General features: G+C 41.2%; 1 protein-coding gene across 3 annotated transcripts in view; it reads left to right on the top strand.

Annotated features, from left to right (window-relative positions):
* Positions 1-7686: 7686 nt before the first annotated feature.
* MILR1 (mast cell immunoglobulin like receptor 1) overlaps positions 7687-18225 on the top strand; it is a 32553-nt gene continuing 22014 nt past the window's right edge. For all 3 annotated transcript variants that reach the window (XM_066235908.1, XM_066235906.1, XM_066235907.1), the window contains exon 1: positions 7687-7847. In XM_066235908.1, the coding sequence (XP_066092005.1) occupies positions 7760-7847 (88 nt within the window). In that variant the 5' untranslated portion in view covers positions 7687-7759. The remainder of the gene's footprint in view (positions 7848-18225) is intronic.

The following is an 18225-nucleotide window of genomic DNA, read 5'->3' on the forward strand; positions in this document are numbered from 1 at the left end:
CTTCTTATAAAGACACCAGTATGACTTCTTCATGTTAACTAATACATATGCAAAGACCTCTTTTCTAAACGAATTCACATTCAAAGGTTCTGTGTGGATATGACATTGCGATGCGGGGGAGGCACTATTCAACTGGGAACAGACCTGTGGGAACAAACAAGAAATGAGAAGAACATCTTCTACAGTGCCCAAATCAGAACAGCCCAGAATGTCCATTTACACTGTTCAAGAAACAATACAAAAGAAAGTCAGCCTGACCACTGGTGGCGCAGTGGAAAGACTGTCAGTCTGGGATGCTGAGGTCTCAGGTTCAAAACCCCAAGGTCACCAGCTTGAGTGTGGGCTCATCCAACTTGAGTGCAGGCTCACCAGCTTGAGCGAGGGGTCGCCAGCTTGAGCATGAGATCATCAACATGATCTCATAATCGCTGGCTTGAAGACCAAGGTTGCTGGCTTGAGCAAGGGGTCACTGGCTCAACTGGAGCTCCCGGGGTTATGGCATAGAAAGCAATCAATGAAAACTAAGGTGCCAGAGCTATGAGTTGATGCTTCTCATCTTTCCCTCTTCCTCTCTCGAAAAATAAAAATAAAAAGAAAGTTAATGATTTCTATTTCTGGAATGAAAAACAATTTGATTATTATAACAAAAAAATGAACAGCTCTCCATAGTGTTTTGATTAAATAGGGCTCAGAAATTGTCATATGAAGAGTTGAAAATAGCAAATATATTTAATCAGGATGGTAATCATATTTTGGCAAAACTCATTGCTGTAATAAATTCTACAATCTCAAGTAAACAAAATAATGAAAAGAATAACTTAATCTGTTTTACACATGTATTTGAGATTATAAAAATCCTGGAAATTTTCAAATCAAAATTGTATCCATAAAGCAAGTGAGAATATTCAGAAAATATTATCAGGATTTTTATCACAATCTAATGTATAGTTACAAATAATTAAGTATTTTTAGATATGAAATTAATAGAATTTCAAAAAAGAATTAAAAAGCATGAGTGCATTGCCTGGTCTTTGGTGGCACAGTGGATAAAGCATCCATCTGGAATGCTGAGGTCGCCAGTTCGAAACCCACTTGCCCGGTCAAGACACATACGAGAATGAGTTGATGCTTCCTGATCCTCCCCCCTTTTTCTCTTTCCTTCTCTTCTCTCTAAAATCAATCAATAAAATAAAATTTAAAAAGCATAGGTATATCATTGTGACCTAAATTAATGACTCTGCTTGGTATAAAACATAACTATTCAAATGAGAAAAAACATTTTGGAAAATTTATAAAACAAGGCAATAAAACTTTCATCACTTTTTCTAAAACTTCAACTATTTCCATAACATATATTTTGAAATTACTTAAAATGTAAAATTCAAGACTTTGAAAATAGCTTGCTGGTGTCTGTTCATCTCTTAAAGGTGAAAAAACATCTAAAATACTTGATCTAAATTTTCTTGTCAGTGCTTGAGAAATAGGGCTCCAATGATGTTTCATGAAAACCTCACTAGATTTTGCACACACACAGCAGGAGTAGCGAGGAAATCTGGGACATCCAGAGGTTCAGCCAAGGTTTCAGAAATGGTTTCTAGACCCTTCAGCCTGGTGGTGGGGAGTGCTGTGGCAGGCCCTGCTCCCCTCCTCTGGACTGGACGGAGTGGCTCGTCCTCTCTGTGGAGCAGCTTGGCTAGAGACATCTGGGTGGTTGTGGTTCTGTGCACATGCCCCCCAGGCCCATGCCCGGTGACTGAATGATGAGGAAGCTGTACCAGCCCCCGCACCACGCGATGGCTCAAACCCCATGGTTTATCTCACACCCCAGCTCTCCCTGCAGTGGGCCAGCTTTGGCTGACCACTTATCTCTACTTAGTTTCTTCCCATGCCCTGCTCTGCTTGCCCGTCCCCATCCTTTCACTTCAGCCACTCCCCCAATAAGTTGCATACTTAGGAATTCCCTGTCAGGCTCTGTTGCTCAGGATCCTGTCCTCAGATCACTGGCATCCAACCCTCCCTCTCTGGGGGATATACTTAAAGATATGAATCATGTCAATAATTTAATTTTTTTTAAATTTTCCATCTTTCATCAGAGAAACATCAGAGAGAATTAAGTAGTGATAGGTCTCAAGGCTTGGGGATTGAGATCATGAAACTGAGAGGCCCCTGGCCCTTCTGGAGAGCTCGTAATGCCGCAGCTGCAAAGTTTGGAAACCTGAAGTCCTGAATGTTTATTTTAATAGAAACAGTAAAATTTTGGGAAAACAAAACATTTTAGGGAGGTTTATCCTGAAGCAGTGATATTCTAACAGAGATTTTAATACTTTCAGATTTACAAGATTAATTTGAGGAATGAAAGAAAAAGGGAAGGCATCATATAAAAATGAAGAAATATCTGCACAGCAAAAGAAACTGACAGCAAGACAAATAGGCCACCATCTAAATGGGAGATGATATTTTCAAATGACAGCTATGATAAGGGGTTAATATTCAAAACATAAAAAACTCACAAAGCTCAGCAACAAACAAGCAAACAATCCAATTAAAAAATGCGGAGAGGACTTGAACAGACACTTCTCCCAAGAGGACATGCAAATGACCAACAGATACCATATTTTTTGCTCCATAAGACACATCTGACCATAAGACACACCTAGGGTTTTAAGGAGGAAAATAAGAGAAAAAATATTCTGAACCAAATGGTGTGTTAAAATACTTAATAAGCCTGACCTGTGGTGGCGTAGTGGATAAAGCGTTGACCTGGAAATGCTGAGGTTGCCGGTTCGAAACCCTGGGCTTGCCTGGTCAAGGCACATATGGGAGTTGATGCTTCCAGTTCCTTCCCCCTTCTCCCTCTCTGTCTCTCTCTTCTCCCTCTCTCTCTCCTCTCTAAAAGTGAATAAATAAAATTAAAAAAAAATACTTAATAAAATACCGTATTTTTCACTCCATAAGATGCACGGGCATTTTTCCCTCCACTTTGAGGGGGGGGGGAAGTGCTTCATATGGAGCAAAAAAAACGATACATGAAAAGATATTCATCTTAACTAGCTACTCAGGAAATGCAAGTCAAAACTACAATGAGACACCACTTCACTGGCTATTATCAACAAAACAAGTGTTGGAGAGGCTGTGGAGAGAAAGGAACCCTCATTCACTGCTGGTGGGAATGCAAATTAGTACAACCATTATGGAAGAAAGTATGGTGGTTCCTCAAAAAATTAAGAATAGAGCTACCATAAGACACAGCAATCCCTCTACTGGGTACCTACCCCCAAAACTCAAAAACATTGGTACGTAAAGACACATGCACCCCCATGTTCATTGCAGCCTTATTGACAGTGGCCAAGACATGGAAACAGCCAAAGTGTCCCTCAATAGAGGATTGGATAAAGAAGATGTGGTACATATATACAATGGAATACTACTCAGCCATAAGAATGATGACCTAGTAAAAAGAAATGATGACATAGTGCCATTTACCACAACATGGGTGGACCTTGAGAACATTATGCTGAGTGAAATAAGTAAATCAGAAAAAGCTAAGAACTGTATGATTTCACACATAGGTGGGATATAAAACTGAGACTCATGGACATAGATAAGAGTGCAGTGGTTACCGGGGGAGGGGGGTATATAGAGGAGAAGGTGAGGAGAAGGGAGTAACGAGGGACAAATGTAGGGTGACGAAAAATGATTTAACTTCGGGTGATGGATATACAACATAATCAACAGTTCAAATGCTATAGAAATGTTTACCTGAAACTTATGTACTCATTGATCAATGTCACCTGTTAAATTTAATTTTCTAAATAAAATTTTTAAACAATAAAAAAGGAAAGAAAAAAATGAAGAAATATGGCATACTCCTTGTTACAAAACAAAATATCCATTCCAAGAGAAAAAATATAATATTCTAAAATAAATTATTATATGAAAGGGATTTTGTTTCTAGAGGGTAAAAGTGAAAATAAATGAATTTGAAAGTCATTTAAATTTAAATTTATTAAATCCTGACACTTTACCAAATGGTATTTGTAAAGTTCTGTGGAAGGATAAATAAGCTAGTGGAGTAAGTGATTTTTGTGATTAAGAAATATAAAATAGGCCCTGGCCGGTTGGCTCAGCGGTAGAGCGTCGGCCTGGCGTGCGGGGGACCCGGGTTCGATTCCCGGCCAGGGCACACAGGAGAAGCGCCCATTTGCTTCTCCACCCCCCCCCCTTCCTCTCTGTCTCTCTCTTCCCCTCCCGCAGCCAAGGCTCCATTGAAGCAAAGATGGCCGGGGCACTGGGGATGGCTCCTTGGCCTCTGCCCCAGGCGCTAGAGTTGCTCTGGTCGTGGCAGAGTGACCCCGGAGGGGCAGAGCATCGCCCTCTGGTGGGCAGAGCGTCGCCCCTGGTGGGCGTGCCGGGTGGATCCCGGTCAGGCGCATGAGGGAGTCTGTCTGACTGTCTCTCCCCGTTTCCAGCTTCAGAAAAATACAAAAAAATATATATTTTTTAATATATATTTATTTAATTAATTAAATATATATTTAATATATATTTATATATATTAAATATATAATATATATTAATTAAATATATATATATTTAAATGTGTATATTTAATAAATATATATATTAAATAGGCCCTGGCCGGTTGGCTCAGTGGTAGAGCGTCAGCCTGGTGTGCGGGAGTCCCAGGTTTGATTCCCGGCCCAGGCACACAGGAGAAGCGCCCCGGATGGACAGAGCATTGCCCCCTGGTGGGCATGCTGGGTGGATCCTGGTCGGGCGCATACGGGAGTCTGCCTACCCATTTCCAACTTCAGAAAAATACAAAAAAAAAAACCCCAAAAAGAGAAATATAAAATAATAAAATATTGGATATAGAAAACTTGCAAACAGCATTATAAGGACTGGGACATTTTTAAATTTTAGCATTGCTATTGTTCAACAGAAATTGACAATTTAACATCATGAACAATATCAATGACATGCAGAGAAATTTTCTATTTATTGGGGATATACACTATCTAAGGGCCACCAATTTGAAGAAACTCCTTGGAGAAGTTCAAGGCAGCTCCCCATGATGAATCACCACAGACAGTGAGCCCTATCTCAAAAGAACACACCAATCATTTCTAAACATCAACAAAATTTTGGAAATTATGATAATTCAATTAACGATTTGTTGGAAAATTTATATCACTCACTAGGTACTTTTGCAATACTTGATTGCTTAGGTTATTTAGAGAGAAAATAGGGGTGGTAATGAAATATACTTAAATTTTTTTAATCTATGCATTGAGTTACATATTTATATAACTCTACTGGTCATTATATATTTTTCACAATAGCTCTACACACCTCATAGAGGCTCTGTAAGGATTAAATAAGATTGTCAGTGTAAAACTCTTAGACAACAGAAAGGAATATAGTAAATTGACTATTTGTATAACTATATTTATTGTTACCAATCGCATTAATATGGTATATTACTGTGGACCATATGATTTGGGACCCAAGGTGCATAGGTGAACTTTGTTTTTTTCCATTTGAGACATCACTTCTGATTTTCTGTACAACCTTTGACAAATGACTTTCCTTTTCTAGAGGCCTCACTAAAACACTGCTAGTAATCTTTACTAAGAACTCTAAGTAGCACTTCCTCTGATTTTCTATCTTTGTGTCCAAGTTGTGGTCTGTACACTTCCTGCGCAGCGGAAAGTTCCTCACACACAAATGCCCCAGTCACGTCAGCTGTTCCGGAAGGCCCCTGGTCTTCCCAGGCACAACGGCTCTCCGGGACCCTGCCCCACCTTCTTTCCAGAAGAGGATGACTGAGATGTTCCTGGGAAAAGTGTCAAAGACAAAACCTCCACCTCCCTTAGCAGAAATTCTGCCATTTCCAAGGTCATCCCACCAGAGATCAAACTTGTGGGGTTCTTTCTCTTCCTCCTTTTCAGTGAAAGAAATGGCCAACAATATCACAGTATGGAGATCACCATCTACCATGGAGTGCCCTTTATAAAATTTTGTTTGTTTGTTTGTTTGTTTTAGAAGAATAGATAGGTGCCTGAGAAGTGACTTCTACTGAGGGGCATGAAGGCCTTTTACAGACTGAAGGCTAAGGAAGGGGATCTGCTTCCAGGCAGTAGTGGCCTGCCAGGGAGGAAGTGGGGGTGACAGCAGCAGGACCTGGCTCTGCTTGGACCCCAGGGGTGGTTGAGAGTGAGAGTAGGAATGACTGACCACCACAGGCTGGGACCTAAAGAGCCCACGCCAGGAGCACCAGGGCTGAGTCCATACTAGAGACTGGAAATGTCCTGGAAGAACACTTCCCAGGTAGGAACCTGGCTTCCCCGCCGAGAGGGCACCAGGCTACTGGACTGTGTGAAACCCACAAGGCCACCGCTGAGTAGCAACAAGTATCAGGAACTTAAGTGCTCCAGTTACAGCTCCCTTCATTGGGGAGGCCCCTCAGCACTTCCCACTCGCCACTTGAGAGCGGGACACCGGAACAAGTGGTTCTGTCTACATACACTTTACAGAGCTGGAGAATTCTGGGCCAGGAAGAAATGAACCACAATATATTCTAGGTTGTCATTTACAGACTCTGAGACAGTTGGGGCCCTTGTTAAAATTCAGAGTCCCAAGTTTCAACCCTAGTAAGTCTGGAGTGGGGCCTAAGAGTTAACATTTAACACAGTCTGACCAGGCAGGGGCTCAGTGGCTAGAGCGTGGGCCTGGGATGCTGAGGACACAGGTTCAAAACCCCAAGGTCGCCGGCTTGAGCGTGGGATCATAGACATGACTCTTTGGTTGCTGGTTTGAGCCCCTGGTCACTGGCTTGAACAAGGGGTCATTAGCTTGGCTACAGCCCCCACACCCACCTCGTCAAGGCACATATGAGAAAGCTATCAATGAACAACTAAGGTGCTGCAACAAAGAATTGATGCTTCTCATCTCTCTCCCTTCCTGTCTGTCCCTCTCTCTAAAAAGAAAAAAAAAAGAAATGCCTGATTGTGTTAAATGTTTCTGTTTTGGTCTGGTGTTTTGAGAGAGAGAGAGAGGAACAGACAGACAGGACAGGAGAGAGATGAGCAGCATCAATGTGTAGTTGTGGCACCTTAGTAGTCTCATATGTGCCTTGATGGGGGAGGGGGTCAGCTGCAGCCATGGGGTCATGTCTATAATCCCATGCTCAACCTGGTGGCCTCGGGGCTTTGAATCTCTGGGTTCTAATGTCTGTCCCAGGCTGACGCTCTCTCCACTGTGCCGCCACCTGGTCAGGCCACAATCAGGCATTTCTGATGCCATGCTTGTTTGTGTCTGCCCTAGACAGTCAATATTTACCTCCCAAGTCTAAAGCAAACTTTCATTAAGTTCCTTTTAATATAGGACCAATCCAGAGAGAAATAATCGGGTGGGTTTACAAAAAGACAACATTAACAGTCGTATTTTTCACTTTCTTTTTCCCACTGTTCAACTTCCGATCCAGCCTGAGTTAGCACAACTTACCACATCTCTTTCTCCTTACATTGAGGAACACAGGTTGGTCAAACCAATCCGTTATATTATGCCAAGCTTGTGCAGACAACTGTAATTTCTTTAACTAGGTCAAAAGGGAAGTTCTCTGAATGACTCACCCTATGGGGCACCACGCCTCCTGTGCCCTCCTCTTAGATTTCATTTGGGAGAATGCGGAGCCACATAAACACACCGGGGCAATTTTTCTCCTGCCACATCTAAGGCTTGCACCTTGAAACAAACCATGACATGGACAAGGAGTTTTCTTGTACTTCTTTCTCTTGCGACTGCAAACGTAGTACTGAATTATAAAACAAGTGAAGGACCAAACCGTAAGTTTCACTTACTTCTCTCTTATACCAAAACCATCTTCACCCAAACAGCGAGTGCTCAACTCTAAATGTGATCATTCATGAATAAGTGTTTCTATGCTTTTAGGTGAATAACCAGGGTAAAGCCTTTTCCATTACCTGCCCTTTAAAATGAAATGATTTTAGGGAGAGTCTTGGAGTATTTTTCCTGAGACTCGGAGATAAATGATTTTGATTGTTTTTACAATGAAATTTTTCTTTCTCTGTTGTTTTTTAAATTGGAAAAGCAACACACAAGTCACTGTAAAATAATTCAAGCAATATTAATATATATATATATTAGGAGGCAGTTTATCACCACCAAGCTAGACTAACCAGGGTTGTGGTCCTAAGCCCTAGTTCTACTGTTTTTCAGCTGATAGCCTGGCAACAACTTTAAGCTGATTTTTTTTCTTCTGTGAAATGGGGGCAATGAAAGCACTTTCCTGAGAGGGCTGTTGTGAGGACTGAGTGAGACAAGCCATGTCCCTCACCACAATTCCTAGTGGTGGGAGCCACTAAGAAAGGCTAGCTCACATTATTCTTAGTGTGAAGAATCCCTCCTCCCTCTCTACTTCCAGAAGCAAGTGCTGTTAACAGTCATTTTTGATTTAATATCATAGTAAACAAACTCTCCTGTGACTTGCCTGTTTCTATTTACAATACATCACAGACACTTAACTTCCTTTTTTCCCCCAACAACTGCATGGCATTTCATACTATGACTCAGCCATAATTCATTTTACAGTCCCCTTTTTGAGTTTCCACCCCCTTTTCTTGATAATAGAAACAATGCTGCAGTGATCACCCTTGTACAAAATATCCTTTGTGGACACATTAGAGTGTAAGAGCACCTCTGCAGGATAAGATCCTAGAAGTGAACTTGCTGGGTCAAAGGGCATGTACATTTAAATTGTTATAGAGGTTGCTAAGTTAGGTCCTCCCAACACATTGAACCTGTACATGGTCACCAACAGTGGCTACTTACATTGGAGTGCTCCTTCATCCTCTCTCCCAAGGTAGATGCAATCAGTTGTTGTTATTTTTTTAAGTGAGAGGAGGGGAGACAGAGAGACTCCTGAATGCACCTGCACTGGAATACATGGGGCAAACCCCCTACGAGGCTGCTGCTGCAATGGTCTGCCCATCTGCTCTCCCCCTTGCTCATTGCTCGGCAACCAAGCTATTTTTAGTGCCTGAGGCTGAGGCTCCATGGGAGCCATCCTCAGTGCCAAGGGCCAACTTGCTTGAACCAATCTTACATGGCTGTGGGAGAGAAAGAGAGAGAGAACTAGAGAGAGAGATAGAAGGGGGAGGGGAAGAGGTGGAGAAGCAGATGATTGCTTTCCTGTGTGCTCTGACCAGGAATCAAACCTGGGACATCCACATGCCAGGCCAGTGTTCTACCACTGAGTCAACTGACCAGGGCCGCAATCAGTTTTTTTTTAATTTGTGTCAATCTGATGAGTAAAAAATAGTATCACAATTTTCAGTTGTTTATCCACTTGTACAGTTGAGCATCTATTTTTATGTTATTGACCATGAAAGCTCTAGCTTTCCCATATAAAGGAAATTTAAGAATGGTTATTTGTGCCTGACCAGGCGATGGTGCAGTGGATAGAACATCGGACTGGAATGTGGAAGACTCAGGTTCGAGGCCTGAGTAAAACCTCATAGTAAACAAACTCTCAGTTTGAGCACAGGCTCATCTGGTTTGAGCAAAAAGCTCACCAGCTTGGACCCAAGGTCGCTGGCTTGAGCAAGGGGTTACTCAGTCTGCTGAAGGCCCACGGTCAAGGCACATATGAGAAAGCAATCAAGGAACAACTAAGGTGTCGCAATGAAAAACTGATGATTGATGCTTCTCATCTCTCTCCTTTCCTGCCTGCCTGTCCCTATCTGTCCCTCTCTCTGACTCTCTCTCTCTGTCTCTGTAAAAAAAAAAAAAAAAAAAAAAAAAAAAAGAATGGCTATTTGGTTGGAAAGAGAGGTAAAGCCTTGTCTTGAAGCTGAGCTTACATAAGACTGAGATGAGTGGATGGAGGTTGATGGCATTTTCTTTTTTTTTTTTTTATAATTTATTTTTTAAATTTATTCATTTTTTAGAAAGGAGAGAGAGAGGGAGAGAGAGAGAGGAGAGAGACAGAGAGAGAAGGGGGGGAGGAGCAGGAAGCATCAACTCCCATATGTGCCTTGACCAGGCAAGCCCAGGATTTCGAACCAGCGACCTCAGCATTTCCAGGTCGACGCTTTATCCACTGCACCACCACAGGTCAGGCCTGGTTGATGGCATTTTCAAGGGATCAGAATGTCTTCTCCACTAAAGCCATCCCTTGGCTCCAGCACTATTTAATTGTCTTCTGAATGTCTTGTTCTAGAAATTACTTATTTATATCATTTCCCATTTATTTGATTGTGTGTCTTTTTCTTATTGATTTGCTGTTGATTTATAGATACATAAAAAGTGTTTTGCTTTTGTTTATATTTTATGTGGTATTTTCTTCTAGGCTACCAATCACTTGTCTTAAAATTTTGCCATAGAGAAGTTTAAAGTTGAAGGGTAGTCAGTTTTTTTCAATCTTTTCTTTATGGCGCCTATTCTGTATGTATTATTTGGAAGACCTTTTCCTAGCGAGTGATATAAAAACATTTCCTTATATCCCTCTATATTCCTCTATAACCTTATTTCTTACATCAGATTTTCTTTTTTTTAATTTATTTTATTAGCCTGACCAGGCGGTGGCACAGTGGATAGAGCGTCAGAATGGGATGCGGAAGGACCCAGGTTCGAGACCCCGAGGTTGCCAGCTTGAGCGCAGGCTCATCTGGCTTGAGCAGAAAAGCTCACCAGCTTGGACCCAAGGTCGCTGGCTCCAGCAAGGAGTTACACAGTCTGCTGAAGGCCCCCGGTCAAGGCACATATGAGAGCAATCAATGAACAATTAAGATGTCACAACGAAAAACTAATGATTGATGCTTCTCATCTCTCTCCATTCCTGTCTGTCTTTCCCTATCTCTGATTCTCTCTGTCCCTGTTTAAAAAATTTTTTTTTTTATTTTATTAAAAAACAATTTTTTTTAGGTGAGGGGAGGGGAGATAGTGAGGCAGACTCCCACATGTATCTTAACCAGGATCCACCCAGCAACCCAGTCTGCAGTTGATGCCCGAGTACCAAGCTATTTTTAGAACCTGGGGCTGACGCATTCAGACCAACGGAGCTATCCTCAGTGCCTGGGGCCACACTCTAACCAGTTCAGCCATTGGCTGCAGGAGGGGAGGAGGGAGAGAAGGGGGAGAGAAAGAGGAGGAAAAACAGATGGTCACTTGTGTGCCCTGATAGGGAATCAAACCCGGGACATCCATATGCCGGGCTTTCTTTCTTTCTTTCTTTCTTTCTTTCTTTCTTTCTTTCTTTCTTTCTTTCTTTCTTTCTTTCTTTCTTTCTTTCTTTCCTTCCTTCCTTCCTTCCTTCCTTCCTTCCTTCCTTCCTTCCTTCCTTCCTTTCTTTTGAGGGGGGGCAAACAGGGACAGACAGACAGGAAGGGAGAAAGATGAGAAACATCAACTCATAGTTGTGGCACTTTAGTGGCTCATTGATGGCTTTCTCATATGTGCCTTACCTGGGGATCCAGTCAGGCCAGTGACCCTGTGCTCAAGCCAGTGACCATGGGCCCATGTCTGTGATCCCAAGGTCAAGCCAGCAACTTCAGATTTTGAACCTGGATCCTCTGCATCCCAGGCCAATGCTCTATCCACTGCACTACCACCTGGTCAGGCAGGGTTATTTTCCCTGTTGGCATTTTTAAATAATAAAATACAAACATACAAGTTAATAAAAACTATTGGAATCAAGTCAAAAAGACTCAGGATGCTTCCTATGGCCAAAAATGTGGACAATAAGAATAATAACCTCAGTGGATTGAAACTCATTAAAGACATTTAAATCTATAAGTTCATAATGATTCTTAAACAAAAAATAACAATAAACATAAAGTATCTCACTGTTAGAAGATGTTAGGAAACTAATCCATTATTTTCAAAACTGGCCAGTAAAGGGGAAAAAGCCAAGCATATGTCCTGCTTTTTTTAGGCAAACTGTTCCTCACTGTAACCAAAGAGTTAAGAAGGGCAAGTTTCTCTTCAGATAAGAAATGAAGGAAGAATACTATAATGAGTAGTACATCACCATTTTGCAACCTCTAATGAAATAATGCATTCAGGTGATTATTGCCAAGGCCCACTAACAAAAAGAGAGATAGTCAGACATTATGTGCCTCCTCGTGGGAGTACACACTATACCCTGTGATGCATTCTCACTAAATAAACTAACCTGAACTTCCTCAAGCCTCTGGGCAAGCAACAGAGGAATATGGTAAAGGATATCATGGGAATGTGACCAACAAAATCCAGACCACGGAAAACACTGCAGAACAAATGACTTGCTATCTTCAACAAATAAAATGCCAGGGGGAAATAAAAGAGATGGAAAGGTTTATAGCTTTTTTTTTTTAAAAGTCCATTGTATAAGATCTTTTTTTTTTTATATATATATATAAATAAATTTTTATTTTAATAGGGTGACATCAATAAATCAGGGTACATACATTCAAAGAAAACATTTCCAGGTTATCTTGTCATTTAGTTATGTTGCATACCCATCACCCAAAGAGAGATCGTCCTCTGCCACCCACCATCCAGTTCTCTCTGTACCCCTCCCCCTCCCCTCCCCCTCTCCCTCCTTCCCTCCCCCCACCCCCCATAGCCACCACACTCCTGTTCATGCCTCTCAGTCTCGCTTTTATGTCCCACTAATGTATGGAATCCTGCAGTTCCTGTTTTTTTCTGATTCGCTTATTTCACTCCGCACAATGCTACCAAGACTCCACCATTCCGCTATAAGTGATCCAATGTCACCATTTCTCCTAGCTGAATAATATACCATGGTGTATATGTGCCCCATCTTCTTCATCTAGTCCTCTATTTTTTTTTACAGTGATTAAAAGCCTTTAAGCAAACTCTTGGCCAATACAGCAAAAATCCATAAATGAGTAATGTCCTTAACATGTTCCCCAAGTCCAAGGTGGCCCCCTCACCATGCCAAATCCCTGAAAAATGCAACCCAACCACAGTTCAGTCTGTTAGGAGCTGTCACAGGGAGCAGGAGTCCAGGAAAGTTCCCCACAGGAAAAGTCCGTATGGCACTGGAATTGTTGTCACCATTCTATACTTTGCAGCTCATGTCCAAGTCCCAATGACCGCTGCTTCTAGATGGTAATGATTCAGGTAGACTGGAAAAAGCCATTTGCAGCATGCGTGGATATGGAGCTTCTGTTCTCCTCTGCCTGGAGAGTTGAGACCAGGTTGCTTTTCCCTGGAGCTCTGTGACTGTGGCCTGGTAAAGAGAACCTTGGGATACACTATGCTGGGTGGCAAAGGTAAATTCATAATACAAGTTGGCAAAAGGAGGAAAGAGAGCTCTAAATTAAGAGTAGGTCCAAGCCTGAAATATGAGTGGGGCATTGAGGTAGGAGGAATAAAGGAAACACTATATATTAAGCAAAGCAGCAGAAAATAGGACTATCAACACCCACAACAGAGATCTTTGAGGGAAGAATAAAGAACTTGACTATTCAGGCAAAACATAGTTAAGTGGCCCTTGTGCAAATGAGATCAGTTTACCTGCTTCTTGGAAGAAATACCCTAGGCTCGTCCACAGTGTCGTAGATGGGGTCGACGGCCCTGGGCACCTTCAGCCTTCAGTGGCAAACCCCAGCATTCTGGGCAAGGTTAGGTCATAGGTGGCTGGAGCAGGCCTGGAAGAGACTGAACCCTCCCTTAGAGGAGCGAGGGGGAAGCCCACCTTCCAGTGTCCCTGTTTCCTCACAGCAGAGGCGTGTAAGCCTGGCAGGCTTTAGCTCAATGACCTTCTTTCCACTATTGAAGCAGGACCCAGATGGCATCCTATGAGACCCCTTTGGGGTGCTGGAGCCTTTAAGGGTGTATCCTAAAAGCTGGTAGTTCCCCCTGATCTCTATTGGGCTTTTTCTGCCTCTGGTATCTTAAAAGCCATTCTCAGAAGATCTCGCTGAGGGGTTTGAGGATCCCCATCCGCCTATATAAATCTTTTCCATATATCTGGAGCTATTTGGAAAAAAGACAGAACAGTGTTATTAGCTAGATCTAATAAAGAAGGTAGATTTGGTGTCTCCTGTTCATCAGCTTTCAAAAGAAATGTAAATTTTTTTTTTTTTTAAGTAAAAAGCATGATATGGTAGACCCGTCGGAGTCATTGGCCTGGTGTGCAGGATTCCCGGGTTCGATTCCCGGCCAGAGCACACAGGAGAAGCGCCCATCTACCTCTCCACCCCTCCCCCTCTCCCCCCTCCCGGTCCCTCTTCTCCCGCCCACAGCCAAGGCTCCACCGGAGCAAATCCACCCTGGGCACTAAGGATGGCCCCATGGCCTCCACCCCAGTTGCTAGAATGACTCCGGTTGCAACAGAGCAACATCCCAGATGGGCAGAGCATTCCCCCTGGTAGGCATGCCAGGTGGATCCCAGTCAGGTGCATGCAGGAGTCTGTCTGCTTGCCTCCCCATCCCCATCCTCAGAAATATACAAAAAATAAATAAATAAAAGAAAAAATACAAAAAAAAATACAAAAAAAAAAAAGGGGGGGGGCATTCCCTTGTGCTAAAGCACCAGGAAGCCTGGAGTGAGCTTGAGTATGTCCTATGAAACATGGAGCTCTATGTTTACATATAAGTCTTTGAAGAAGGAGGAACTGCTGAAATAGTTTGTCAGCATTTGTCCCTAAGACAGCAGTCTTTATAGTGGGAACACCATACGTAAATATTTGCTGTCTGTCTATAGATTAAGGGGGGAATATGGCCAATGCTGAAAAGCCATGATCTTTGTGCCCCTCCCCTTCCCCAACCCCTTCCCTCTCCTCCCCCCACCCTGTAACCCCAACACTGTTGTTCATGTCTCTGAGTCTCATCTTTATGTCCCACCTATGTGTGGAAACATATAGTTCTTAGTTTTTTCTGATTTACTTCTTTCACTCTGTATAATGTTATCAAGGCCCATCCATGTTGTTGTAAAAGATCCTATGTCATCATTTCTTATGGCTGAGTAGTATTCCATAGTATATATATACCAAAGCTTTTTAATCCACTCATCCTCTGATGGACACTTGGGCTGTTTCCAAATCTTTGCTATTGTGAAAAATGCTGCCATAAACATGGGGGTGCATTTCTTCTTTTCAAACAGTGCTATGGTGTTCTTGGGGTATATTCCTACCAGTGGTATAGCTGGGTCAAAAGGCAGTTCGATTTTTAATTTCTTGAGGTATCTCCATACTGTTTTCCACAGTGGCTGCACCAGTCTGCATTCCCACCAGCAGTGCAGGAGGGTTCCCTTTTCTCCACATCCTCGCCAGCACTTATTCTGTGTTGTTTTATTGATGAGCGCCATTCTGACTGGTGTGAGGTGATATCTCATTGTGGTTTTAATTTGCATTTCTCTAATCATTAATGATGTTGAACATTTTTTCATATGCCTATTGGCCATCTGTGTGTCCTCTTTGGAGAAATGTCTATTCATTTCTTTTGCCCATTTTTGGATTGGATTGTTTGTCTTCCTGGTATTAAGTTTTACAAGTTCTTTATAAATTTTGGTTATTAACCCCTTATCAGACGCTATGTCAAATATATTCTCCCATTGTGTAGTTTGTCTTTTTATTCTGTTCTTATTGTCTTTAGCTGTGCAGAAGCTTTTTAGTTTGATAAAGTCCCATTTGTTTATCCTGTCTTTTATTTCACTTGCCTGTGGAGACAAATCAGCAAATATATTGCTGCGAGAGATGTCAGAGAGCTTACTGCCTATGTTTTCTTCTAAAATGCTTATGGTTTCATGGCTTACATTCAAGTCTTTTATCCATTTTGAGTTTATTTTTGTGAGTGGTGTAAGTTGGTGGTCTAGTTTCATTTTTTTGCAGGTAGCTGTCCAGTTTTCCCAACACCATTTGTTGAAGAGGCTGTCTTTACTCCATTGTATTGTCTTACCTCCTTTGTCAAATATCAGTTGTCCATAGAGCTGTGGGTTTATTTCTGAGTTCTCTGTTCTGTTCCATTGATCTATGTGCCTGTTCTTATGCCAGTACCATGCTGTTTTGAGTACAATGGCCTTATAATATAACTTGATATCTGGAAGTGTGATACCTCCCGCTTTTTTCTTCCTTTTCAGGATTGCTGAGGCTATTCGTGTTCTTTTTTGGTTCCATATAAATTTTTGGAATATGTGTTCTATGTCTTTGAAGTAAGTCATTGGTATTTTCATTGGTATTGCATTGAATTTATAAATTGCTTTGGGTAATATAGACATTTTAGTGATGTTTATTCTTCCTAACCATGAGCACGGTATATGCCTCCACTTATTCGTATCTTCCCTGATTTCTTTTATCAATGTTTTATAATTTTCTGAGTACAAGTCTTTAATCTCCTTGGTTAGATTTATTCCTAGGTACTTTATTTTTTTGGTTGCAATGGTAAAGGGGATTGATTCCCTGATTTCTCTTTCTGACAGTTCATTATTAGTGTATAAAAATGCCTCTGATTTCTGAGTATTGATTTTATATCCTGCCACCTTGCCAAATTCTTTTATCAGGTCTAGTAGTTTTTTGACTGAAACTTTAGGGTTTTCTATATACAATATCATGTCATCTGCAAATAATGATAGTTTTACTTCTTCTTTTCCAATTTGGATGCCTTTTATTTCTTTTTCTTGTCTGATTGCTGTGGCGAGGACTTCCAGAACTATGTTGAATAAGAGTGGTGAAAGGGGGCACCCCTGCCTTGTTCCTGATCTTAAGGGGATAGCTTTTAACTTTTGCCCATTGAGTATGATGTTGGCTGTGGGTTTGTCATAGATGGCCTTTATCATGTTGAGGTATGTTCCCTGTATTCCCACTTTGCTGAGAGTTTTGATCATGAATGGGTGCTGGACTTTATCAAATGCTTTTTCTGCATCTATTGAAATTATCATGTGGTTTTTCTCCTTTCTTTTGTTTATGTGATGAATCACATTGATTGATTTGCGAATATTGTACCAGCCTTGCCTCCCAAGAATAAATCCTACTTGATCATGGTGTATGATTTTTTCCATATATTGCTGGATCCGGTTTGCTAATATTTTATTGAGGATTTTTGCATCTAAGTTCATCAGGGATATTGGCCTATAATTTTCTTTTTTTGTGTTGTCTTTGCCTGGTTTTGGAATCAGAATTATGCTCGCCTCATAAAAGGAGCTTGGAAGTCTTCCTTCCTCTTGAATTTTTTGAAATAGCTTGAGAAGGATAGGAGTTAGTTCTTCTTTGAATATTTGGTAGAATTCACTTGTGAAGCCATCAGGCCCAGGACTTTTCTTTTTTGGGAGTTTTTTGATAGCTGTTTCAATCTCATTTGTTGTAATTGGTCTGTTTAGGTTTTCTGATTCTTCCAGATTGATTTTTGGAAGATTATATGATTCAAGGAATTTGTCCATTTCATCTAGGTTGTCTAGTTTTTTGGCGTACAGTTCTTCATAGTATTTTCTTACAATATTTTGTATTTCTGTTGTGTCAGTTGTTATTTCTCCACTCTCGTTTCTAATTTTATTTATTTGAGTCCTCTCTCTTTTTTTCTTGGTGAGTCTTGTTAAAGGTTCATCGATCTTGTTTACCTTTTCAAAGAACCAGCTCCTGGTTTCATTGATCCTCTGTATTGTTTCTTTAGCCTCTATGTCACTTATTTCTGCTCTGATCTTTATTATTTCCTTCCTTCTACTAGCTCTGGGCTTTACTTGCTGTTCTTTTTCTAGTTCTTTTAGATGCAGGGTTAAGTTGTTAATTTGAGCTTTTTCTAGCTTCTTGAGGTATGCCTGTAATGCTATAAACTTCCCTCTCAGGACTGCTTTTGCTGTGTCCCATAAATTTGAGTTGATGTATGCTCATTATCGTTTGTTTCTAGGAATTTTTTAATTTCTTCTTTGATCTCAATGTTAACCCATTCATTGTTTAATAACGTGCTATTTAGTTTCCAAGTGTTTGAATGTTTTTCAATTTTTCTATTGTGGTTGATTTCTAGTTTAATGCCATTGTGATCAGAGAAAGTGTTCGATATGATTTCAATCTTCTTAAATTTGTTGAGCCCGCTTTTGTGCCCTAACATGTGGTCTATTCTAGAGAATGTCCCATGAGCGCTTGAAAAGAATGTATATTCTGCTCTTTTAGGGTGAAAGGTTCTGAAGATATCTATTAAATCGAGTTCATCTAATATGTCCTTTAAGTCTGCTGTTTCTTTGTTAATTTTCTTTCTTGAGGA

This window comes from Saccopteryx bilineata, chromosome 6 (assembly GCF_036850765.1).
Source record: "Saccopteryx bilineata isolate mSacBil1 chromosome 6, mSacBil1_pri_phased_curated, whole genome shotgun sequence".
NCBI classification, from domain to species: domain Eukaryota; kingdom Metazoa; phylum Chordata; class Mammalia; order Chiroptera; family Emballonuridae; genus Saccopteryx; species Saccopteryx bilineata.